This window comes from Saccopteryx leptura, chromosome 4, assembly GCF_036850995.1.
Source record: "Saccopteryx leptura isolate mSacLep1 chromosome 4, mSacLep1_pri_phased_curated, whole genome shotgun sequence".
NCBI classification, from domain to species: domain Eukaryota; kingdom Metazoa; phylum Chordata; class Mammalia; order Chiroptera; family Emballonuridae; genus Saccopteryx; species Saccopteryx leptura.
In genome coordinates, this window is record NC_089506.1 from 188,949,361 (window position 1) to 188,965,061 (window position 15,701).

At 42.6% G+C, this 15,701-nt stretch overlaps 1 protein-coding gene across 2 annotated transcripts in view; it reads left to right on the forward strand.

Moving 5' to 3' along the window:
* The window catches only part of PILRA (paired immunoglobin like type 2 receptor alpha), a 30,614-nt gene that overhangs the window by 14,185 nt on the left and 728 nt on the right, over window positions 1–15,701 (forward strand). For both annotated transcript variants that reach the window (XM_066382241.1, XM_066382242.1), the window contains exons 3-5: window positions 9,411–9,599; window positions 14,535–14,565; window positions 15,645–15,691. In XM_066382241.1, coding sequence (XP_066238338.1) covers window positions 9,411–9,599; window positions 14,535–14,565; window positions 15,645–15,691 — 267 coding nt within the window. The remainder of the gene's footprint in view (window positions 1–9,410; window positions 9,600–14,534; window positions 14,566–15,644; window positions 15,692–15,701) is intronic.

Genomic DNA, 15,701 nt, shown 5'->3' on the forward strand with positions numbered 1-15,701 from the left:
GGGTATTTTGCACCTTGATATTCTCAAACACATTCCCAAAGGTTGTGTCAACTTATACTACCATTGTGTCTATAGTGGGTATTTCTTCCTACTCAGGCCAGTTAAAAAACAAAACAAAACAACAGCTCTTTGTTTTCATCTTCATTTTTAAAAATTATGAATGTATATTAGCATCAGGGTTATCATTTATGTAATAAATTAGAATTGCATAGTCTCCCATATTTCCCTATGTTCTAGACCTTTGGGTTAGGAATTATCTGTTCCTTAAATTTTTATAAGAATTTACCCATAAAACCACCTGAGCTTAGAATCTTTATGAAAGGTGTTCCTTAATAGTGTTCTCACTTCTTTGTTTACCCATCAGTTAAACTACTTAATAAACCCAATTTTTAAAATTTCTTGTTTTAGAATCATCCATTTCACAGTTTTTTATAAAAAGTTCTCAACCTATAATTGAGCATACACTTATTCAGACTAAAGCAAACTCTTGTTGTTGGGTTAGCAAGAATCTTGTTTGTTTTGTTGTTTTTTTCCTAAATAACCATTTCCTATATTTATTATACTTTCTGCTGTTCTGTTTCCTAATTAATTTATTCCTACATAGGTTTTCATTACTTTCAAACTATAATTTTCCTTAGGGCTGGCCTCTGTCTGTTTGGGGTTATTTTTTTCTTTGAAAATTGACTATTTCATTCATTTAAAAAATTTCTCCCCTGGCCCTGGCCGGTTGGCTCAGTGGTAGAGCATCAGCCTGGCGTGCAGAAGTCCTGGGTTCGATTCCCGGCCAGGGCACACAAGAGAGGCACCCATTTGCTTCTCCACCTCTTCCCCTCTCCTTCCTCTCTGTCTCTCTCTTCCCCTCCCGCAGCCGAGGCTCCATTGGAGCAAAGATGGCTCTGGTCGCAACAGAGCGACGCCCAAGAGGGGCAGAGCATCGCCCCCTGGTGGGCAGAGCGTTGCCCCCTGGTGGGCGTGCCAAGTGGATCCCAGTCAGGCGCATGCGGGAATCTGTCTGACTGTCTCTCCCCGTTTCCAGCTTCAGAAAAAATAAATAAATAAATAAAAATAAAAGAAAAAAGAAAAAATTTCTCCCCATTTAAAATAATGAAAGCATTTAACACTACAAATTTAGTTTAGAGTGAAGCATTAGTTGTATTTAAGGAGGTTTTTTTAAAATATGTATTGCTTTGATTTTTATCTTCTAAATAACATAATATATATATACATATACATATATATATATATATATATTTCTTTCTTTCTTTGACTCAGAATTTAAAACTGTTGTCTCAATTGAAAGATGGTATTTACACTTTTATTATTAACTTCTAACAAGAGTGACAGAGAATTTGGTCCATGCTAACCTGGACCAAATTTGTAGTGTTAGATTGTAGTGTTAGATTTTTTTTCCTGTAACTTGTATTATGTCAGTTTTTAATGATGCATTAAACATCTATGAAGGTACAATCTGTTTGTAGGAACTAAAATTCAATATATATTAATTTAACCTTAAAAACATTTCTGTTTTGTCCAGGGATGAGACGGGCAGGTGCTGGGTTGTGTGGCTACATCACAAGAGGCCCAATTCTATATCCCCTGTGAGCTCAGCTCATGCTATCCCAGGAAGGGGAAGAAGTGCCTGCCTCCTTTAGCTAGCTGGCACCACCTCCAGTAGGAAACTGTTTGGATCTGCACCCTCCAAGTCCCAGTAGCCCTGCCCTGCTGAGCTCAGTTCCACAAGGGAAAGGGAGGGCTGTTCAAGCTGGGACATTTGGAGTGTGTCTCCCTCAGAAGTTATTGTTTGGGACCAGGAAAAGTGCTTAGATCTTTCCTGCAGTCTTGCTGGCAGCACCCCCAACAAGAGACTCTTTTAATCTGTCCTCCTGAGCTGCAGTGGCTCTTCCCTCCTGAGCTTGCTCCTGCAGAGGGGATAGCTGGTTGCACCCAAACTGAACCTGCAGTGCACTACTCCTGGGGAAGCTAGGGTTGGAAAGTCTGGCAGAGACTGAGTTGTTTGGTTCTGGAGTAGGGGCCATTTTCCCTTCGTTGAGTTCTCAAGGAGAGAATCAGTGATATCAAAGACAGGCAACTAGAGATGATACAGAGGGAAGAAGAGACTCAAGAACTTTTAAAAATGAGAGAGCTCTATGAGAATTGTCTCGACTCCATCAGAAAGAGCAATATAAAAATAATGGGAATTTCAGAAAAAGAAAAAAAGGAGAAGGGAATAAAGAGCCTATTCAAACAAATAATTGATGGAAACTTCCCAAGCCTATGGAAAGAGTTAGATCCTTAAATCCAAGAAGCAAACAGAATGCCTAGTTACCTCAACCCAAACAGACCTTTTCCAAGGCACATTGTAATAAAAATGTCAAAAATCTATGACAAAGAAAGAATCCTCAAGGCAGCTAGAGAAAAGAAGAACTTAACATATAAAGGAAAGCCCATCAGGTTATCATCAGACTTCTCAGCAGACATTCTATAAGCCAGAAAAGAGTGGACCCAAACATTCAAAGTACTGAAAGAGAGGAATTACCAACCAAGAATAATATATCCATCAAAATTCTTCAAATATGAAGAAGGAATAAAACTTAAAACTTTTCTAGACATACAAAAGCTGAGGGAATTTATCACCAGAAAACCCTCACTACAAAAAATACTCAAGGGGGCTATTCTACCAGATACAAAGAACAAAACAACACAAAACTACAAGTAAAAGCCCCAAAAAGGTTACAATATAAACAAGGATAATCTGTGACCAAAAAAACCCCCCCAAAAAAACATAAAAAGGGAGAAGATAAAGTAGCAAAGGAGGATAGAGGGCAGAATCACTCATAAGACAAAGGACTTCATATATATGAAACAGTATTTCTCAACAACCTAATGGTAACCACTCATGGGAAAAAAAAAACTGAAATACATAGCAGAAAAAAATAAAAAATAGAAGAAAGAAACATGGGATACCACCAAACAAAAACAACTGACAGAAACACAAAAGAAAAAGAATGAAGGGAGACACAGAACTACCAGAAAACAAAACTAACAGTGGCTATAGGAATCCTCATATGTCAATAATTTGCCTAAATGTAATAGTCTGAACTCACCAACAAAGAGACACAGAATAGCAGATTGGATCACAAGGCAAAACTCAAACATATGTTTCCTTCAGGAGACACATCTAAGCTGCAGGGACAAAAGTAGACTCAAAATGAAAAGTTGGGAAATGATTCTCCAAGCAAATAATACATATAGAAAAGCAGATGTAGCCATACTTGTATCTGACAATACTGACTTCAAGACAACAAAGGCAACAAGAGACAAAGATGGATATTTCATAATGATAAAAGGAACACTATATCAAGAAGATATAACACTAGTATATATGCACCAAATCAGGGAGCACCAAAATATATAGGGCATCTACTAACAGAGCTAAAAATAGAAACAGATAAAAAGGTAATCATAGTTGGAGACTCAACACAACATTTACTGCTTTAGATAGATTATTCAAACAGAAAATCAATAAGAAAATACTGTCCTTAAATGACATATTAAACAAAAGGGACATAATAGACATTTACAGAACATTTCATCCCAGAACATCAGATTATATATTCTTTTCCAGTGTGCATGGAACACTCTCAAGGATAGTTCATTATGTGGGGATCACAAAACTAACATCAACAAATTTAAGAAGATTAAAATTATACCAGACATATTCTCTGACCATAAGGCTTTGAAGTTAGAATTCAACTCCAAAAAAGAAGTAGAGAAATCCACAAAAAAATGTTTAAATTAAACAATATACTTCTAAAATTGGCTGGGCCAAAGAAGAAATAAAAGCAGAGATAAAAAAAATATATACAGACAGACAAGAATGACAACACAACATATCAAAAAACAAGAGAGCTCTCAAGTAAACAATTTAACATCACATCTGAAAGAACTAGAAAAAGAACAAAGGCAACCCAAAGTCAGCAGAAGAAAGAAAATATTGATAATAAAAATTAGAGCAAAACTAAATGAAATAGAGAACAAAGAACTACAGAAAAATTAATACAACAAGGAGTTGGTTCTTTGAAAAGAACAATAAAATTAACAAATCCCTGGCTAAACTCACTAAGGATAAAAAAGGAAGGACTCATAAAAACAAAATCTGAAATGAAAGTTGACAAATTACCACAGATATCTTAGATATACAAAGGATCATACTAGATTATATGCCTCCAAATTCAACAATCTAGAAGAAATGTATAAATTTCTAGAACTATACAATCTTCCTAGACTGAGACACAAAGAAGTGGAAAACCTAAATAGACCAATTAGGAAGGAGGAAATTTTAAAAAATATCAAAAACCTCCCCTAAAATAAAAGTCCAGGACCAGATGGCCACACTAGTGGCAAACATTCAAAGAAGATTTGGTACCTATCCTTCTCAAAGTCTTCCAAAATATAGAAGAAAGAATACTCCCTACTACATTTATGAGGCCAACATAACCCTCATACCAAAACCTGGCAAGGACAATACAAAAAGAAAAAGAAAACTAAAAACCAATATCTCTAATGAATACAGATGCAAAAATCCTAAACAAAATTCTAGCAAATTGAATATAACACATTAAAAAAATTATACATCATGATCAAGTAGGATTCATTCCAGGAGAACAGGGGTGGTTCAACATTTGCAAAATGATCAATGTAATATACCACATCAACAAAACAAAGAGTAAAAAATAATATCATTCTCAATAGATGCAGAAAAAGCATTCAATAAGATACAACATCCATTTATGTTTAAAACACTCAATAAAATGGGTATAGAAGGAAAGTACCTCGGCCCTGGCTGGTTGGCTCAGCGGTAGAGCGTCAGCCTGGCGTGCGGGGGACCCGGGTTCGATTCCCGGCCAGGGCACAAAGGAGAAGCGCCCATTTGCTTCTCCACCCCTTCCCCCCTCCTTCCTCTCTGTCTCTCTCTTCCCCTCCCGCAGCCAAGGCTCCATTGGAGCAAAGATGGCCCAGGCGCTAGGGATGGCTCCTTGGCCTCTGCCCCAGGCGCTAGAGTGGCTCTGGTCGCCACAGAGCGACCCCCCGGAGGGGCAGAGCATTGCCCCCTGGTGGGCAGAGCATCGCCCCTGGTGGGTGTGCCGGGTGGATCCCGGTGGGGTGCATGCGGGAGTCTGTCTGACTGTCTCTCCCCGTTTCCAGCTTCAGAAAAATACAAAAAAAAAAGAAGAAGAAGAAGGAAAGTACCTCAACATAATAATGGTCATATATGACAAACCATCAACAAATATCATACTAAATCCGTGATGGCAAATCTTTTTATAAAAAACCGCCCACTTTTGCAGTGCTGGTCAACCTGGTCCCTCCTGCCCAATAGTGGGTGTCCCAGCTTTCATGGTGAGCCAATCATGGCGCCATTTGGTTGCTCCGCTACCCGGGCGGGAGGGACTAGGTTGACCAGCACTGCAAAAGTAGGTGGTTTTTATAAAAAGGTTCGCCATCACGGTATTAATGGTGGAAAATTGAAAGCTTTTCCTCTAAAATCAGGAACAAGACAAGGTGTCCCACATTCTCCACTCTTATTCAACATAGTACTCAACTAAATATTATCAAACCAGATTCAGCAATACACTAAAAAGATCATACACCACAAACATGTAGGATTTATTCCAGGGATACAAAGTTGGTACAGTATTCACAAAACAACAAACATGATTCATCACATAAACAAAATGAAGGATAAAAATCACATGATTATATCAATAGATGCAGAAAAGCACTTGATAAAATTCAACACCCATTTATTGTGAAAAAGCTCTCAGCAAAATGGGTATAGAAGAATCAGCCTGACCACGCTGTGGCGCAGTGGATAGAGCGTCAGACTGGGATGCTGAGGACCCAGGTTCGAGACCCCGAGGTCTCCAGCTTGAGCGCGGGCTCATCTGGTTTGAGCAGAAAAAAGCTCACCAGCTTAGACCCAAGGTCTCTGGCTCAAGCAAGGAGTTACTCAGTCTGCTGAAGGCCCGTGGTCAAGGCACATATGAGAAAGCAATCAATGAACAACTAAGATGTCGCAATGCGCAACGAAAAACTAATGATTGATGCTTCTCATCTCTCCGTTCCTGTCTGTCTGTCCCTGTCTATCCCTCACTCTGACTCTCTCTCTGTCTCTGTAAAAAAAATAAAAATAAAATAAAATAAAATAAAATAAAATAAAAATGGGTATAGAAGAATCATACCTCAAAATAATAAAGGCTGCCCTGGCCGGTTGGCTCAGTGGTAGAGCGTCGGCCTGGCGTGCAGAAGTTCCGGGTTTGATTCCCAGCCAGGGCACACAGGAGAAGCGCCCATCTGCTTCTCCACCCCTCCTCCTCTCCTTCCTCTCTTTCTCTTCCCCTCCCACAGCCAAGGATCCACTGGAGCAAAGATGGCCCGGGTGCTGGGGATGGCTCCTTGGCCTCTGCCCCAGGCGCTAGAGTGGCTCTGGTCGCAACAGAGCGACGCCCCAGAGGGGCAGAGCATCACCCCCTGGTGGGCAGAGCGTGGTCCCCTGGTGGGCGTGCCGGGTGGATCCCGGTCGGGCGCATGCGGGAGTCTGTCTGACTGTCTCTCCCCGTTTCCGGCTTCAGAAAAATACAGAAAAAATAATAATAATAATAATAATAATAAAGGCCATATATGGCAAACCCACAGCCAACATCATACTCAATGGGCAAAAACTAAAAACATTTCCCTTAAGATGAGGAACAAAACAGGGATGTCCACTTTCATCACTCTTATTCAACATAGTACTGAAAGTCCTACCCACAGCAATCAGACAAGAAGACGAAATAAAAAGCATCCAAATCTAAAAGGAGGAAGTAAACTGTCATTATTCGCAGATGTCATAATATTGTACACAGAAAACCCTAAAGACTCTACAAAAACACTACTGGGTCTAATAAATGAATTTGGCAAAGTAACAGGATACAAAATTAATATTCAGATATTGGTGGCATTTTTATGCACCAATAATGAACTATCAGAAAGAGAAGTTAAGAGAACAATTCCATTTACTATTGCAACAACAACAAAAAATAAGGTATCTAGGAGTAAATTTAACCAAGGAGGTAAAAGACCTGTACTTGGAAAATTATAAGATACTGAAGAAAGAAATTGAGGAAGATTCAAATAAGTGGAAGAATATACCACATTCATGAATAGGAAAAAATAACATCCTTAAAACATCTATGCTACCTGCACTCAAGCTGACGACCTCAGGGTTTTGAACCTGGGTCCCCTGAGTCCCAGTCTGATACTCTATCCACTGTGTCACAGTCTCTCGTTCTGCTATAACCCCCCAGTCAAAGCACATGTGAGAAAGCAATCAATGAACAACTAAGGTGCCGCAACAAAGAGCCACAACAAAGACTTGATGCTTCTCATCTCTCCTGTCCTGTCTGTCCCTATCTATCCTTCTCCCTGTCTCTCTCTCTCTGTCTCTGTCACAAAAAGAAAAAGAAAATGTCTATACTACCCAAAGCAGTCTACACATTCAGTGCAATTCTTATTAAAATACCAATGGCATATCTCACAGATCTAGAACAAATATTCCAAAAATTTATGTGGAACCACAAAAGACCAACACGTAGGCACAGACAACAGTGGTGATAGCCAGAGGGAAAGGGGGTGGGGGGAGGTGGAGGTGGGCAAAGGAAGGGAAAATGGGGACAGAAACAGACGTTGAATGGAGTGATGGGTGCACGATGCAATGTGTAGATGTTTTATTGAGTTGTACATTTGAAACCTGTGTGGACCAATGCCACCCCAATAAATTCAATAAAAAGCAAGTTTCAAAATATGTATAACATGACACCATCATAGTAACAGCTGCTGAAAGTTACCAGCACATTTTTTTAAAGTTCCAGGTGGTTTTAAACACCTTTTGTAAATACTCATTTATTTTTTACAACAACTTTATGAGGTACACACTTCCATTATCCCTGTTTGATAGATGAGAACAGAGGCATGGAAAGATTTTAAAACTTTCCTAAGGTCACAAAACTATTAAGCAGCAGAATAAAGATTCAAAAGAAGGGAGTATGGCTCCAAAGTCCACACTCTTTAAGTCATTCAAAGAAATGCCCTGTACTGTTTAAATATATAGTTTATTAAGAGGTAAAATGTAAGGATACACATCAAATTTGTCATAACAATTGCCTCTGGGAGGGAATATGAGGAGGAAAGAGAGAGGATAATATTGGGGAGAATAAAAGGGACTTTAACTTGATCAGCAATGTTCAAGTACAGTATAAAGTTATACACAGCTCTTTTAGAATTCAGCATAATAACTATAATACACATATTTCTTTTATATTAAGCACATATCTGAAGCAAAAATGTTAATATTTTGTATGGTGGGTATTGTATGTTTACTATTTTTTAGTTTTCTGTATTTTTAAAACATTTCAAAAATAAAAATGTCTTATTTAAAAACAACATTACAACAAAAATAAAAAGAAATTTGTTTGGCTGACATTGGTTGACAGGATCACATGGGTTTCAAGTGTACATTTCTATGATACATAAATAAAAAGAAATTTAAGAAAAAAAAGCATCTTTTATTTTGCCCCACAAAACCAGACATAGAGAATGATAAATTGTCTATAGATAGTAAGGATACAATACCCACCATACAAAATATTAACATTTTTGCTTTAGATATGTGCTTAATATAAAATTGTCTATAGATAGTAAGGAGAATAAAGAAAACTGAGAGGCAGAAAAACCCCACGTCATATTGCAACATATTTCCAATATACACTAGGTGCTTTACGGATGTTTTCTCACTTATTAAAACAATCTTATAAAAGGACAAATACTGTTTGATTCCACTTGTATAAAGTCTCTACAGTAGTCAAATTCATAGAGACAGAAAGTAGAATGGTGGGTTCCTGGGCTGGGGTGAGGGTGATGAGGAGTTATGTAATGGGGACAGATTTTCAGTTTGGGAAGATGAAAAAATTCTGGAGGTGGATGGTGGTGAGAGCTGCCCAACAATGTGAATGTGCTAGTGCCACTGAGCTGTACACTTAAATATGGTGAAACTTGTAAATTTTATGTTATGTGTCTTTTGCCAGAATAACAACATTTTTCTAACCCTGTGATCCAGTTATCCCTATTTGTAGGGGATGAAATGAGGTTCTGAGGTCACACCACTGACCAGTAGCGGAGTCAGGATTTAAACTGAGAGGTGTGGATTCTCAGCCCTCAGCATCTCACCTTGTTACTCCCCTCCCGGAGTGAGAGCTTCAGAGGGCTGCTTTCCAGCCCCATTAGTCCCCAAACTAGGAAGCAGGATTGACAGTGTCACCCAGGTAGCTCCAGTCTTCCAAGGGAGAATTTGCTTATCTCTCCTGTCTTCTCAGCCACAGAGAAAACCACCACGCGGGCCACCAGCACCATCACCACCACCACCACCACAGATGACGTCAGTGTCACAAAGAACGAAAAGCATCTGACTCTAGAAGCTACAATTGGTGTGGCACTGGCCGTTGCTGTGCTCATAATTGCAATTTTGGGACTGATGGTCTACCTCAGGTGGAAGGGAAGTAAAGGTAAGTTGTCAAAGACTCCACTGTCTCCTGAAGCTTTCCATGCAGGTATTTCTCTGAACCCACTTACAGCAGAATGATCATAAATATCCATTAAAAATGCAAATCCAGTCCTGGGCCGGTTGGCTAAGTGGTAGAGCATCGGCCCAGCATGTGGATGTTCCCAGTTAGATTCCTGGTCAGGGCACAAAGAGAGGCGACCATCTGCTTCTCCACCCTTCTCCCTTGCCCTTCTCTCTCTCTAGCTCTCTCTTCTCCTCCCACAGCCATGGCTCTGTTGGAGTGAGTTGGCCCTAGGCATTGAGGATGGCTCCATGGCCTGGCCTCAGGCACTAAAATAGCTCATTTACCAAGCAACAGAGCAGCGGCCCCACATGGGCAGAGCATCAACCCATAGGAGGCTTGCCAGGTGGATTCTGGTCAGGTCGCATGGGGGAGTCTGCCTCTCTACTTCTCCGCTTCTCACTTAAGAGGAAAAAAAAAAAAAAAGCTTGATGGACTGAGGTCTGGACTTGGGAATCTGCACTGTTAACAGTCTCCTCAAGTGGTGTCTGGGAGTGATCAAGTTTGAGAACCATTGCTTCAGACCAACCCCTTTCTACAAATCTGATCATTTTCCAGGTCTTGTTTCTTGACTTAATAATTTTTCAGTAGTCCTTACCTTTTGGTACATGGGGAGGATCTGCCCTGAAAAAAGAAAGGAGAGAGCGGAAGGGATAGGAAGTTGACTCAGCTCAGCAAGCATTAGTGGGGTGCCCCTTTTCTAGGGCCTGGCTTGAAATTGAAGAGACAAGTAAATAAAGCAAAAGCCCTGCTTTTAAGGAACTCAGCGTGGGCAGAAAGTGCCTTAAGGGCTAATTCCGTCATTTGGAAAGAGCTGTGGTAGGTTGGGAGGAAGCACAGTAATCAGGGAGGACTTTCCTGAGGAGGCACACCTGCCAAAAAGTCTCAAAGAATAAAAAAGAATTAGCCAAAGAAGCAGTGAGGATGTGTAGAGATCACTGTTATTCCAAGCAAAGAAAACCATTCTGGGAACTGTAAGTAGCTCAATGATTCTGAGGAGGCAGGAGCTGGGAGAAGAGGGCCTTGTAAATCACACCCATGAGCCTATGATTCCAGAGACAACATGAAGCAGCCAAGGGGCAACCTCACTTCACCTTGCAGATACATAGGTCTGCAGAGAGAGCCAGATTCTGTAAACGGTTAAGAGGGAACAATAAGACTTGGTGATTGGACTGATGTAGTGATGAGGGAGCAGGAAGAAGTCACATGTTTACAATTTGGGTGAACAAGGGTGTGATGAAACCACCAAATGAATTAGGGGACATAGGAGGCCAAAGGCCATGTTTGGAGGGAGAAAATGATTCCTCCAGTTTGAGATATGTTATGTTTGAGACACCTGTGTGGCATCTGAGCCAAGATGTCCATCAGAAACTTGGATGCATGCACTTACAGCTCAAAGAGAGAACAAGGCTAGAGGCATTAATTATTTATGCCCCAGTAGCATCAAAAATTGATTCAAAATTACTTTTAGGAAAGTTTGCACCTGACCAAGCAGTGGTGCAGTGGATAGAGCATTGGACTGGGATGTGGAAGACCCAGGTTCAAAACCCCGAGGTCGCCAGCTTGAGCGTGGGCTCACCAGCTTAAGCACAGGGTCACTGGCTTGAGCCCAAAGGTCACTGGCTTAAGCAAGGGGTCACTCGCTCTGCTGTAGCCCCCCAGTCAAGGCACCTATGAGAAAGCAATCAATGAACAACTAAGGTGCCACAATGAAGAATTGATGCTTCTCATCTCTCCCTCCCTGTCTGTCCCTATCTGTCCTTCTCTCTTACTCTCTGTCTCTGTCAAAAAAAAGAAAAGAAAAAATTGCAGAAAGATTTGTCCTAATTGATATTAAAGTACAGAGGTGAAGAGCATAAACTATGACTGCCTGCAGGCAATCCAGTCAGTGCTGGCTGGGTCAACTCCGGCACCATGGTACTCTTACTCTGCGCTTCAACTTACTCATCATAAAATGGGGATAATATTAGTAATTAGCCCACAGGTTGTCATGAAAATTAAACACAATGCATTTAGAATAGATCCTGGCACAGAGTAAGCACTAGATGAGCATTAGCACTTATAATTATTTTTTTTGTATTTTTCCTAAGTGAGAAGTGGGGGGCGGCAGACAGACAGACTCCCACATGCACCCGACTGGGATCCACCCGGCATGCCCACCAGGGGCCGATGCTCTGCCCATCTGGTCGTTGCTCCTCTGCAACTGGAGCCATTCTAGCACCTGAGTCAGAGGCCACAGAGCCATCCTCAGCACCCAGGCCAACTTTGCTCCAATGGAACCTTGGCTGTGGGAGGGGAAGAGAGAGACAGAGAGGAAGGAGAGGGGGAGGGGTGGAGAAGCAGATGGGCGCTTCTGCTGTGTGCCCTGACCAGGAGTCAAACCCAGGACTTCCACATGCTGGGCTGACACTCTATCACTGAACCAACCAGCCAGGGCAGCACTTATAATTATTAAGCTACAATTACTAAAGTGATACAATCCTAGTATATGATACATAAACAGATTATAAAGTAATGGAAGAAAATAAAAAACTCAGATATAGGCAGGATGAAAATAGGCCTAAATAAATGCTGGAATTTAGTTGATTAAAAAGTAACATTTCTAATCAAAGGAAGAAGAGGAGTAATTTAATACATAGTGCTAGAACCATGGAGTGGAGATGACTTCCCTAAGTACGACATAAAACTCAAAAGGGGTGAATAAAAATATTGATAAATTCACCTAACCAGGCGGTGGCACAGTGGATAGAGCGTCCGACTGGGATGTGGAGGACCCAGGTTCGAGACCCCAAGGTCGCCAGCTTGAACGTGGGCTCATCTGGTTTGAGCTAGGCTCACCAGCTTGAGCCCAAGGTCGCTGGCTCAAGCAAGGAGTCACTCAGTCTGCTGTAGCCCCCTGGTCAAGGCACATATGAGAAAGCAATCAATGAACAACTAAGGAGCTGCAATGAAAAATTGATGTTTCTCATCTCTCTCCCTTCCTGTCTGTCTGTCCCTATCTGTCCCTCTCTCTGACTCTCTCTGTCTCTGCCACAAAAAAAGAAAAAAATATATATACGCACACACACACACACACACACACACACACACACACACACACATATATATATATATAGAGAGAGAGAGAGAGAGAGAGAAATTCAACTACATAAAAATTGAGGTTAAAATTTTACAAAGAAGTTTCACAGTGGTTTCTCCTGAGAGTGAGAATGAGGGTCAGAGATGAAGAGAGAATATGATATAGCCTCCAAGGAAATGGAAGGTTGTATTCATGGATTCACAATAAGCCATAATAAGCCATAAATCGGCCGAAGCATCATTGCACATAATGAATGGTGTTTTTCCCAGCAGTATTCAACCATGCCATTTAGTAATCTTTAGGACCTGTCAACAGTTCTATTTAGCAGTTAGCATCAGAGACCAGAAGCAACCATAACTTAAATGACACAGAGTTTATTATTTCCCCCTCATATAAAAGGACCTAGAGGCAGACAGCAGAGGCCACTGTCCTTAGGCACTCAGGCTCCTACCTTTCTGCTAACTGTCCTGAAGACTGGCTTATATACTAAAGGTTGCCTCCTGGTCCAAGGTGGCTGCTAAGACTGAGGCCATTATTTCTGAATCCAAGTAGGAAACAGAAGGAGGAACGGACAAAAACCCATGCCTCAATTGTCTGTCTTCCTTTTAAAGAGCCTTTCTGAAAGTCCTACCCACACTTCCCCCTATCTTATTGGCTAGAATTTAGTCCTATGTTCCACAGCTATCTGTAGGGGAGCACACTGCCACTCCAAACAAAATTGAGGTTCTGTAACTGAGTAAGAACAGGTGAATGGATACTGAATAAACAAATAGCATTCCATGCCATAGACACATGCAGGACTGGAGATTCAGCAGCTCGGTGTGGCAGGACAGGCAACTCAGGAGGTCAAGGAGCTGGTGAAAGGGCACAATGGAATGGAGGACTTGCAGATGCCTAGATAACCTGAAAGAAAGTGAACAAGAGTTCAGGGAGGTCAAAGCACAGGTGCCGGGGGGTAATGACCAAAGAGAGCTGGAAGGAAAGAAAGTTGTAGCACAAAAATTATACTAGCATTTAGTATTTCAGAGTCCTCATTTCAGGGATTAAAAAAAATAAAGTCCAAGGTATTGCTGAGTGGAACGGAGGTTGCTGGAGCTGGGGGGACGGGTGAGTCCAGAGTGTTCAGAGGGTTGTCCCTGTGGATGATGAGACCTCCCAGGACGGTGGTGGCGTGAATGTGTGTGAACTAGAGGCCAAATGCTGGGGAAATGCTGAGAGAGACTTGAGGATGTGGAGGGAGGCTGGTGCAGGGGGGACAGCAGAGTCCTCAGTGGAGGAGAGGAACAGACTGCAGTGCAAACACGGATTCCAGCCACGAGGTTCATGCGCTGGGAGAGAGAAAGAGCCGCCACTCAGAAGGAAAGCACAAGAAGCTAGTTTTCAGGGCAGGAGGGAGCAATGGTGCCTGTGACAAGAGGAAGGAGGGGGGAGTGAGGGTGGGCCAGGGCTCAGCAGTGGAAGGAGCAGGTTTGGGGGTTGCAGGGAGTTCAAGGAGAGGGGAAGGGAGCAGAGGGAAAGTTAGGGAGAGAGGGCAGGGTGAGGGAGGCACAGGGTGCAGAGAAGAGCTCCTCTCCAGATTTGGTGTCGAGGACAATAACAGGACAGGCGTGGGCGGCTTCAGGGTGCCAGCTGGGTGCCAGCTCTGAGTCCTAGGCCCTTCCCACATGGGTTTCAGCAGAGCTGCTTTGCTCCCTGGTTTGTCCAAGGATGGTCTCAGAGTAGAACGGAACAGAGAAGGCAGGAGGACAGGTGCTGTTCATGGGTGACACACTGACACACTGTTGGTCCTTCCACAGGTCTGCAGACTAAAGCCAGAGCTCCAGCCAGGTGAGCGCTTGTCTTCCAAGGTGGGAAGGGGGGGAGGGGCTCTGATCTGGGAAACAGGAAATGTCCTTATGGGAACAGTGTGAGGGAGCCTTTCACAGCTGCTCTCATCCTCGACTTTCTCATCCCTGTCCTCCTACGTCCCTAACAGGCTAGACTCTTAACTTCCTGAGTCTGACTCCTAAAAGCAAAACAAAACAAAAAATCAAGAGCAGTGGAGCTAGAGGTTTCAGCAGTTTCGCTAATTCTATCCCAGAACGTCTCCCTTTTCTCTTTCCCTGGTGTTCCTTTCAGAGCCATTTCTGTTCTTCCTTCTGCTCGTTGTGTTCTTTCCACCTTGAACATCATCCTTCCCAAACACATTTCCCTGTTCCACTTTTTTCTTTCTTGCTCATTGCTCAATCTGCCTTTTCCCCTGGTGATGGGTCTGAAGGGGACACAAGAATCGTTACCTCCATCTCCTCTGCCATGTGCTTTTCCCCAGAGCACCTTCCTCCCTCAGCTCCCAGCCTAGCTTCCTCTCCTCTGTGCTGGGGATCCCCTCCCTTTCCTGGACACTCCTATCAGTTTTCTTCCCTCCATCCTTCTTCTCATTTCCACACTTACCCTTCCCTAAGTCCCCCTTCCTCCTTTCTCTCTACCCCTGACTTTTGCCAGCTGCCTTCCTCGGGTCCCCTTCCAGCATGATGTCTCCTTCTGGGGACCAGGCCTGAGCACCGAGCCAGAGGCTGTGAGATGAGCTTCACTTATTTTCGTTCTCCAGTTCTAACCGAGGCAGTGCCAGCAGAGAGGACAGCAACTCACCCGTCCGACTTCTCCTCCCGTGCCCCCTTCCTACCAAAGTGGCTTCTCTAGAACAATGCTCCTTCTGTTGGCACTCAGGGACCTCTCCTGGCCATAGCACAGATTGCCTCTCAATGCTCTTGCAGGCAGCCTCCTCTGAGAGCCTCAGACCACTGCCTCCCTCTTCTGAGTATGTCCAAGCAGGTCACAGCGCCCCCACAACACAGCCAGCCCGATGCAGGCTTTAACTCTTTTCTGCCTAGCCTCTAACACATTCCCACCCTTTCCTTTCGGTGCAGGGGATCCTTCCATGACACTGAAGAGTCCAAGAACATTGGGAATAAAGGTCAGTCCGA